Source organism: Bison bison, unplaced genomic scaffold, assembly GCF_000754665.1.
Source record: "Bison bison bison isolate TAMUID 2011002044 unplaced genomic scaffold, Bison_UMD1.0 scf7180017864037, whole genome shotgun sequence".
Lineage (NCBI taxonomy): Eukaryota > Metazoa > Chordata > Mammalia > Artiodactyla > Bovidae > Bison > Bison bison.
In genome coordinates this window covers 9,516,640-9,527,807 of record NW_011494609.1, presented here as the reverse complement: position 1 = coordinate 9,527,807, position 11,168 = coordinate 9,516,640, and the positions used below count along the sequence as shown (strand labels likewise).

Below are 11,168 nucleotides of genomic sequence, written 5' to 3'. Positions count from 1 at the left end.
ATCTGCTGACAGGTCCAAGGGACTCTCAAGAGTCTTCTCCAACACCACAGTTCAAAAGCATCAATTCTTCAGCTCTCAGCTTTCTTTGTAGTCCAACTCTCTCATCCATACATGACCACTGGAAAAACCACAGCTTTGACTAGATGGACCTTTGTTGGCAAAGTAATATCTCTGCTTTTTAACATGTCTAGGTTCGTCATAGCTTTTCTTCTAAAGAGCAAACGTCTTTTAATTTCATGCCTGCAGTTACCATCTGCAGTGATTTTGGAGCCCCAAAAATAAAGTCTCTCACTGTTTCCATTGTTTCCCCATCTACTTGCCATGAAGTGACAGGACCAGATGCCATGATCTTAGTTTTCTGAATGTTGGGTTTTAAGCCAACTTTTTTAGTCTCCTCTTTCACTTTCATCAAGGGGCTCTTTAGTTCTTCTTCCCTTTCTGCCATAAGGGTAGTGTCATCTGCATATCTGGCGTTATTGACATTTCTCCTCGCAATCTTGATTCCAGCCTGTGCTTCATCCAGCCCAGCATTTCTCATGATGTACTCTGCACATAAGTTAAATAATCAGGGTGACAATATACAGCCTTGACATACTCCTTTCCTGATTTGGAACCAGTCTGTTGTTCCATGTCCAGCTCTAACTGTTGCTTCCTGACCTGCATACAAATTTACCAGGCAGGGAAGGTGGTCTGGTATTCCCATCTTTTTAAGAATTTTCCACAGTTTGTTGTGATCCACACAATCAAAGGCTTTGGCATAGTCAATAAAGCAGAAATAGATGTTTTTCTGTAACTCTCTTGCTTTTTCGATGATCCAGCAGATGTTGGCAATTTGATCTCTGGTTCCTCTGCCTTTTCTAAAACCAGCTTGAACATCTGGAACTTCATGGTTCACATACTGCTGAAGCCTGGCTTGGAGAATTTTGAGCATTACTTTGCTAGCATGTGAGATGAGTGCAATTCTGCAGTAGTTTGAACATTCTTTGACATTGCCTTTTTTGGGGATTGGCATGAAAACTGACCTTTTCCAGTCCTGTGGCCACTGCTGAGTTTTCCAAATTTGCTGCCATATTGAGTGCAGCACTTTAGGATTTGAAATAACTCAACTGGAATTCCATCACCTCCACTAGCTTTATTCATGGTGATGCTTCCTAAGACCCACTTGACTTCACAGTCCACGATGTCTGGCTCTAGGTGAGTGATCACACCATCGTGGTTATCTGGGTCATGAAGACCTTTTTTGTATAGTTCTTCTGTGTATTCTTGCCACCTCTTCTTAATATCTTCTGCTTTTGTTAGGTCCATACCATTTCTGTCCTTTATTATGCCCATCTTTGCATGAAATATTCCCTTGGTATCTCTAATTTTCTTGAAGAGATCTCGAGTCTTTCCCATTCTATTGTTTTCCTCTATTTCTTTGCACTGATCACCGAGGAAGGCTTTCTTATCTCTCCTTGCTATTCTTTGGAACTCTGCATTCAAATGGGTATATCTTTCCTTTTCTCCTTCGCCTTTCACATCTTTTCTTTTCTCAGCTATTTGTAAGTCCTCCTCAGACAACCATTTTTCCTTTTTACATTTCTTTTTCTTGGGGTTGGTCTTGATCCCTGCTTCCTGTGCAATGTCACAAACCTCTGTCCATAGTATTTCAGGCACTCTGTCTATCAGATCTAGTCCCTTGAATCTATTTGTCACTTCCACTGTATAATCGTAAGGGATTGGATTTAGGTCATACCCGAATGGTCTAGTGGTTTTCCCTACTTTCTTCTTTCCTATTTCCACATAGGACTGTTTTTATCAGAGAAGTGTTTTGGTTTTCTTCCTGTTTGACAAGATTGCACACCAAGTATCACTGACGTTGGTATGAACTCAGCATCCTGAGCCCAAATATTTACATTCCATGTGAATTAGTCTGCTGGGTCAGCTCAGGTACCACCCTGAATACGGGAAAGGATGCCCTGCCGGATACAAGGCTCAGGGCCCCTAAGGGCAGTCATGTGAAGCCTTGACCCTACGTGCCAGGTGAGACACCTTTTGTTGTTCTGTTTCTCAGTCGTGTCTGACTCTTTGCAACCCGATGGACTGCAGCATTCCAGGCTTCTCTGTCCTTCACTGTCTCCCAGAGTTTGCTCAAACTCTTGTCCATTAAGTCAGTGATGCCATCCAACCATCTCATCCTCTGTTATCCCCTTCTCTTCCTGCTTTCAACCTTTCTCAGCATCAGGATCTTTTACACTGAGTTGATTCTTCACACCAGGTGGCCAAGGTATTGGAGCTTCCGCTTTAGCATCAGTCCTTCCAATGAATATTCAGGGTTGATTTCCTTTAGGATTGAGTGGTTTGAACTCCAACAGACTCTCAAGAGTCTTATCTAACACCAGTGTTCAAAAGCATCAGTCCTTTGATGCTCAGCCTTTTTTGCGGTTCAGCTTTCACATCTGTACATGGCTATTGGAAAATCCGTAGCTTTGAGACTCCTGAGAAATCAGTGACTCTGTTGCCTTTGCTCTGCAAATACATGGCCATGGGCCAGACCCAACCTGTCTGCATTCTGTGAGCTGACTGCATGCAGGACACAGGTCATGGGGCAAGCGGTGAAGCGCCCACTGTCTCCTTCAGGAAGAGCTGCTCCCGGCTTCCCAGAGGGCTGGCTGCGCAGAGGAATTCAAGCCCCATGGGTTCTGTAAGGCAGGGCACTCGGGCTTCCGAGGAAGATGTCCTTCATATGTCCTTCAGCCGGTTCCCTGCTCTGTCCTTCCCTCCCCACCCCCACCCTGGCATCCCAGATTCAGCAGTGGGGCCGTCTCATCCACCCCTGGTACTTGTCATCAATAGAATTTGTGTTTCTGTTACTCCCGCAGACAAACCTGACTGCTGTTAGAGCATCTGGGGGCCAGAGACAGAGGAGAGAGTCTGGGGCTTCTATCTCTCCAACAGCAGAAACTATGTTCCTGACCCCAATCCAGGTCAGCCAACCAGGCTGCACACCCCAGGGAAGTCAGGGTCAGGCTGTTAATCTGTATCTCTGGTTTTAGGCATAGTGCTCGCATACAGTAGGTACTCAATGCTTGTTCAATTGAGCCATTCCTCTCCTATTTGAAATAAGGACGCCATTCAGCTTTGACGAGAAGGGCATTCTTTGTTGTTGTTATTGTTGTTGTTTTCTGCTTTTGAAACTCAAAAAGAGATCTGCAATGCTGTAATAATTTAGGCATCTTCATTTACCTGGAGGCTTTCAGATAATTCATGTTGTAAGCTATTTGATGATGTTCATACTAGGTCCATCTGGGACAAAGCACTAAACAACACACATACACACATCTTAGACCATCTTTTCTCAAGATGTCATCCATAGAAGATACTCCATTATTTTATGGAGTCTAAGCAGAAACAGTGGCTTCCAACTAAACTCTGCTATGCCATCATTTGGAAGATGTCTCCCCATTTCAGAGATGTTAAAATTGGCCCTGACTTTCAACAGCTAAGTCAAAGATCTCTCTTGGTAAATATCACCTTGCACTTGAAAATATGTGGGTTGGTTTCAAATATCTTTTAATGTGATTTCTAAGATAATTCTACAGTGATGAGACTCTGTATGATTCCAATACGATTAGACCATGAAATTTTTTGCACCTTGTTTTATGTCCCTGGATATGTTCTAGTGTTTCTTGGTTTATAGTCTATGAGAACTTGAATAGAATTTGTATCCTGCTGTTGTGTGAAAATTACATAAATCTTAATTACTTTGAATTGGTTCATGGTGCTTTTCAGGTCTATTATATCCTTTTACTTTTCTGGCTATTCATTCTATTAATTTTTGAGAGTTTGATATTGAAATTCCAACCGAAAATCTTTAACTACTTACAAAAATAATTGTAATATATAGTGAAACTATATGTAACTTTGTTCTGTATTTTCCAAGTCTCCTGTAAATGTGCTATCATACTTCATAATTTAAAAAATAAAGAAGAAAAGCCTGGCATTTAGTCAACGAAATATAGTAGTTATTTATCTTGACTTGATGTGTGCTATGATTTATATACCTGAAATAAATTAAAACACTGAGATGAGACAGTAATTATGAACCATGAATTATGTGCTTTGGCACAGGTAATGTGGGAATTCAGAGGGCAGAAATGCCAGCTAGTGCTGAGTCATATGGAGGAAGGATTTGAAAAGAAGATGAAGTTATCTGGGCCTCAAAGAGTGACACTCTAGCTTCAAGGAGACACCAGGAAGTGGCATCATGGAAAATCCTCAGAGCTTAGGCGTGGGGAGGGGGTCGGGGTGGGAGGCAGGGGACCCAGTCAGACCGACTGCAGCTCAGGTATGATGCTGAGGATGCTCACCTGTGCACGGAGCTCTTCACACACATTGTGTTGCAGCCCTCACACCCCGAAGGTGAGGCAGATTCCCCAGGAGCATGCATTATGTACTCAGGAAGTGCTCCCAGGAGAGCCTGGTAAAGGGCTGGGACCACCAGATCAGGGACTGGAAGAAGGTGAAGTCCTAGCCCGATCCCACAGGGACACTGAGTGCACATCCCATCTTGGAGAAGGAAGCTGGGTGCTCATCTGTCTGTCTGGATGGATCCAAATCCCCAGGTACTGCAGGCTAAGATGTGTGGCAGAATAGCTCCCCCAAGCAGTCCTGCAAGGAGACCTGCAGGTGAGGACTGCTCTGAGCAAGCCCAAGAGGTGCACAAGCGTGGGAAATGGGTTGGGGAGCAGCCCCAGTAGTGTCGGCCCAACAGGCATAATTACCCCCTTGTAGAGACGAAGATAACCATGGTCTCTAAGGTGACACTTCTGGAAGCTAGAAACAGGCTCTCTGACTCTGAATAAAGCACTTCATGCATTTATTTATCCATTTGATGGGAAATTACTTATTTTTTTCACTTTTTTTTTTTTTTTGCTATAGCCACTGCTGAGAAAAGGATTTGATTGCACAGTAAAGAAACTTAAATTAAAATGAGAAGGACAGAACCATCAGTGAGCTGTGGAATTTTTCAACTATCTTTAGGTGTCCTTTTGTTCTACATTAAAATAGACATAGATAGACGATAGATAATTGACAGATAGATGATAGAGTGATAAAAATAATACCATAAGGAGAGCATAAGACAAAAAACTAGTTAAAGGACTTCCTGGTGGTCCAGTGGTTAAGAATCTGCCTGCAATGCAAGGGACATGGGTTCAATCCCTGGTCCGGGAAGATTCCAGATGCCTCAGAACAACCAAGCCCATGCGTCACAACTACTGAAGCTTGAGAGCCTAGAACCCACGAGCCAAGACTACTGAGCCCAGGTGCTGCAGCTACTGAAGCCTGAATGCTCTAGAGCCTGTGCTCCACAACAAGAGAAACCGCAGCAAGGAGAAGCCCATGCGTTGCAACTAGAGTACACTCTGCTCATCACAACTAGAGGAAGCCTGCGTGTAGCAAAAAAAAAAAAAAAAAATTTAATGTTAGGGAAAAAATACATGTAACTTGTGAAACTCCAATACTTTGGCCACCTGATGTGAAGTACTGACTCACTGGAAAAGACCCTGATGCTAGGAAAGATTGAAGGCAGGAGGAGAAAGGGACGACAGAGGATGGGATGGTTGGATGGCATCACCAACTCGATGGACATGAGTTTGAATAATTTCCAGGAATTGGTGATGGACAGGGAGGCCTGGTGTGCTGCAGTCCATGGGGTAGCAGAGTCAGACATGACTGAGCGACTGAACTGAACTGAACTTGTACCACAGAACTGCCAAAATTAGGGGGGGAAAGGCTGACGCATCAATATTTGAAGTGGGCTGGAGATAATGAACATCAACTCACAGAAAATGAAATGCAAATGGGTTTGAACATACAAAAGGATTCTCAAAGTCATATTAAAAGAAAGGTAAATATTTTGAAAACCATAAGAGATTCTATTTCTTAGCTATCAGAATGACAAAAAGCTTGATGACACGTGCAGTTGGAAAAGTTGTATAAAACAGACATTCTCACATGCTACTTACAGGAGTGCAAAAATGGAACAACCCAATACAGAGGGGAATTTGATAGGCTCTACTAAAATTTCATGTTGATCAGGTAGCTCAGGAGTAAAGAATCTGCCTGCCAATGCAGGAGACACAAGAGATATGGCTTTAATCCCTGAGTTGGGAAGATCCCCTGGAGTAGGAAATGGCAACCCACTCCAGTATTTTTGCCTGTGTAATTCCATAGACAGAGGAGCTTGGCGGGCTACAGTCCATGGGGTCACAGAGTCAGACACTATTGAGCACCGCCACCCCTCATCCAGTGATAAACAGTAAGCATTAAAACCTAGAACTGCATCCCAAAGATATTCTGGCAAAATTAGTACATGAGACCCTGGTGCTGGGAAAGATTGAGGGCAGGAGGAGAAAGGGGAGACAGAGGATGAGATGATTGGATGGCATTATTGACACAACAGACATGAATTTGAGCAAATTCCAAGAGATAGAGAAGGACAGGGAAGCCAGGTGTGCCGCAGCCCATGGGGTCGAAAACAGCAGGACACGACTAAGCGACTGAACAATCTGTTGACAATCAGTGACAATCTGTTCACTGCAGTGTAACTCAAAATAGTAAAGTACAGGAAGAAAAACAATTGTCCTTCAACTAACTATGCTGCATTCATGGAGTGCTGTGCGGCTCTAAGAAGGAGTGAAGGAAGTCTCAGTACACTGCTCTTGAGTGGGCTCCAGGATATGTGGATGAAGGGAAATGTAAGGTGCCGACCAGGGCATATAAAAGGCCACCTCTTTTGTAAGAAAGGAGAATAAAGAACCACAGATTTTTTGGTCCCATTTGAAAAAAATAATGGAAAGATAAACCAAAACTTAATAATCTATTAATCCATAAGGGGAATTAAAAAAACAGGTGGAGGGGACTGTGATGCAAGCTAGACCTCTGTGCGTGAATCTTGCAGGGAGTCATTGGAGGTGGTTCTCAAAACACAGATTTCCACGAGGAAAGTGATATACAGCCAGTCAGATTACTGCCAGCAATCTCACAGGAGCTGTCTGGAGCTGACTCGTATTAAGTGGCAAGAGTCAAGTATTAACTATTCAGGAATTCCACAAACTGGCTGTTAAACTACTGGTAACTTGATCAAGGTGTTCTACTGGACATGATCAAGGTGTTCCTGTCTGAGGACTGGCTCGGATCTAGGAGCCAGGAGTGGGATCAAGCTTTCTATTGGGGTGACTCCCTCCCCTTCCCATTCAACCATCTTAGATATCTGCTATTTTAGGGGGTTGGTTTGTGGGGTGGGTATTTTGTTTTACAGATTTTGAAGAGTATACAAGTGATGGAAACTAGCTTCCTGAAAAAAGATGGTGATTTAAAGTGTTTGCCAATTTTCTTGATGTAAGTGCTCCCACCTTGGAAGAACCCTGCAATCAAGAGAAGTGTGCGTGGATGCATTCTCAGTCACTCAGTTGTGTCCAATTCTGTGCAACTCCATGGACTGCAGCCCTCCAGGCTCCTCTGTCCATGGGATTCTCCAAGCAAGAATACTGGAGTGGGTTGCCATTTCCTCCTCTGGGGATCTTCCCAACCCAGGGATTGAACCTGCATTTCCTGTATTGGCAGGCAGATTCTTTACCACTGAGCCACCTGTGAAGCCCCAAGAGAAGTTTATGTAGTAAGAATTATCCCAGTTTTTCCCCCACCCCCAGCATTCACCCATGCAACAATACAAGGGAAGAGAAGAACCCCAACATTTCAAGAATGGCTGAGCACAGAGTTCAGTCCTGAAACATCATTATGGGCTCTGTGTCCATAGGACAGAGGGAAGGAATGTCTTTAGTCAAGTCCAGGCTACATTCAGCTCAGAGAGGGTCCATCAGGCCAACAGACCAACTCAGAGCTCATTCCCATGTCTTTGGATGTGTAATTGGAATGGAAGTCCCTGGTGTTTAAAACAACCCCACATTCGTTCCAAGCTTTGGACGGAATTCTCATATTAAGAAAGATAAGCCTCTGAAACTGCTTCCCCTGTGCCCCAAGTCAGGAGAGTGCTTCAAAATCAGCATTGCAACCTGGGAGCAGTGGCATAGACTAGCGCTGCTTTAAAGACCTGAAGGATGTGGGGTGGGTCCCCATAACGTCTCCATTCACCAGTCTACAAACACCAGCTGGATTCTGGGAAATGACAAAGAACTACTGCAAACCCACCAATGAGTAGCTGCTACACCAATTGCAGCTGCTACAAGACATGTGCTGTGTTTGCTGGAGCAGCCGAACCCAGCATTCAGTGCATGGTAAGTAGATAAATCAGATCTCATCAGCATTTTTAAAGTCTATCAAAGGACACTGTCAAGAGAGGGAAAAGACAACCCACAAAATGAGGGGCAATATCTGCAAAAAATAATTCTGATAAAGGGCCTAGTAGTCAGAGTACGTAAAGAACGCCTATAACTGGACAAAAAGACAAACAATCTAATTCAAAATGGACAAAGTCCTATCACAGACATTGTCCCAAAGGAAAAATGCAAACAAGCACAAGAAGGAATGTCATTGGCCATTAGGGAAATGCAAGTTAAACACAAGGACACTCCATGTCCACTAGGGTTGCTATAATTTAAAACAAACAAATAAACGAACAGAAAATAAGTCTCAGTGAGCACGTAAAGAAATTGGGATCCTTGTACATGGCCAGTAAGAAATGTAAAACGGCACAGCTGCTATGGAAAATAGCCTAGCGGTTCCTCAAAAGCTTGCCATAGAACCCATAAAGTCTACTTCTAGGTATACACCCAAAAGACTTATTAATAAAAAGAGATATTCAAACAGAAGCTTGTACACAAATATTCATCACACCTTATTCACACTAAGAAAAATGTATTGTTGTTGTTCAGTCACTCAGTCCTGTCTGAGTCTTTGCAACCCCGTGGACTGCAGCACCCCAGGATTTGCTTGTCCATCACCATCTCCTGGAGCTTGCTCAAACTCAAGTCCATGAGGTCAATGATGTCATCCAACCATCTCATTCTCTGTAGCCCCCTTCTCCTCCTGCCCTCAATCTTTTCCAGCATCAGGGCCTTTTCCAAAGAGTTAGCTCTTCATATCAGGTGGCCAAAGTATTGGAGCTTCAGCTTCAGTCCTTCCAATGTATATTCAGGGTTGATTTCCTTTAGGATTGACTGCTTTGATCTCCTTTCGGTCCAAGAGACTCTCTAGAGTCTTCTCCAACACCATACTTCAAAAGCATAAATTCTTTGGCACTCAGCCTTCTTTATGGCCCAACTTTCATAGCCATACATGACTATACGGACCTTTATGAGCAAAGAGATGTCTCTGCTTTTTAATATGTTCTCTAGGTTTGTCATAGCTTCTCTTCCAAGGAGCAAGCATCTTTTTAACCAAAAGGTATAAATGGCCCAAATGTTCATCAACTATGGATAAATAAAATGCTGTCTGTTTCTATGAGGAATATTACTCAGTCATAAAAAAGGATGGAGCACACATGTCGTTTCTATGAGGAATATTACTCAGTCATAAAAAAGGATGGAGCACACATGTCTGCTACAAAGTGGCATGGATGCCACATGTATGCCAAGTTGGAGTCAGACACAAAAGGCCACCTACTGTGTGATTCCTTTTATATGAAATGTGCAGAACAGCCAAAGCCATAGAGACAGAAAGCAGAGCAGTGTTTGACAGGGACTGGGGAGGGTCTACTTAACACTACAAGATTTCCCTTTGAGAATGTCCTGGAACTAGAGAGTGGTCATAGTTGTACAGTGTTGTGACTGTACTAAATGTCCCTGAATTGAACACTTTAAAATGGTTAATTTTATATTATGTGTTACATGTAATAAAAAACATACCTGTTAAGGATTTCCAACAGGGAGGCCCCTAGAGCTTCCCTGGTGATCCAGTGGTTAAAAATCCACCTGCCAATGCAAAGAACATAAGTTTGATTCCTGGTCTGGGAATAGCCCATGTGCCACAGCTACCAAAGCCCATATGTCCTAAAGCCAATGCTCTGCAATAAGATAAGCCATTGCCAAGAGAAGCCTGCCCACTGCAACAAAGAGTAAACCCAATTTGCCACAACCAGAGAAAGCCTACATGCAGCAACAAAGACGCAGCTCAGCGAAAAGTTAACTAATTAATTTTTAAAGAAGAGTGAGGACTTCAGACTGTGCAGCACTGGGTATTATCGGTGTTGTAAATCTTGGCTGATCTTGTAGCTGGGGTATTTGTGTTTTAATTTAGAGACTTTAATTATCAGTGATATCCAGTAGCGTTTCACACGTTGATTAGAAATTTGAATGAACTGTGTGCTTGTGTTTATTCTTTTGTATCATATCCTGCTTTAGTTGTAAAGACTTTCAAATTTTATATTGCAAATATTTTCTAGCAGTTCAATATCTTCACTTTATATGCCAAAAATATTTCTTTTGGATTCTGATTGAAGTTATATCAGTGATGGATTGATCCAGAAAGAGTGGTGATTCAGTCTACAGCTCTGAGTTTCTTGCTCACAACTCTTGGGTCCCAGTGGATATATGTTGTGTGTGTTCTTTGATCAAGTTTACTATTTGGCTCACAACTTATCTTCTTACTATTGCTCTTAGGTATAGTTTGGGCTGCGGTAAAGCTAGGCATCTTTCCCTATGTATTCTCACACTGTCGAGCCTGGCGTGAAGTGGGGAGTGGCTGCAGCAGCTGGGAACTTGTGTCACGCTCAGCCCCTCCTTCTGTGAATGTGATTTAAGAACCCTGGCAGTCATTCAGCAGAAACTTGTGTCTTGCATTCTCCACGAGTTTTCTGGAGCCAAACAAAGAACAGATGGGAAAACAGACTCTTGCAATGTACTCACATGTTTAATGAGTAAAAACTAATTGTAGAAAACACAGCAGCTCTAATGAGGGTCTCGTGCAAACAGCTCCAAACAGCAACAAGGAAGGGAGAGCGTGGGAGCCTCCAACCAGGACCACACGCATACCCAGGGCGGGTATAAAAGCAGACATCCCCAGCACTTCACTCACGCACTCACACACACTCACATCTTTACCCTCATCCAGCCCCACTGCCTCCACCATGACTTCCTCTGCCTTGTCTGTCTGCTCCAGTGACCTGAGCTACAGCAGCCGGGTCTGCCTGCCCGGGTCCTGTGACTCCTGCACCATCTCCTCCTGGC

At 43.4% G+C, this 11,168-nt stretch overlaps 1 protein-coding gene across 1 annotated transcript in view; it reads left to right on the top strand.

The window, feature by feature from the left end:
* Positions 1 to 11,068: 11,068 nt before the first annotated feature.
* The window catches only part of LOC104985024 (keratin-associated protein 10-12-like), a 769-nt gene continuing 669 nt past the window's right edge, over positions 11,069 to 11,168 (top strand). The window contains exon 1 of the mRNA XM_010835011.1: positions 11,069 to 11,166. Coding sequence (XP_010833313.1) covers positions 11,069 to 11,166 — 98 coding nt within the window. The remainder of the gene's footprint in view (positions 11,167 to 11,168) is intronic.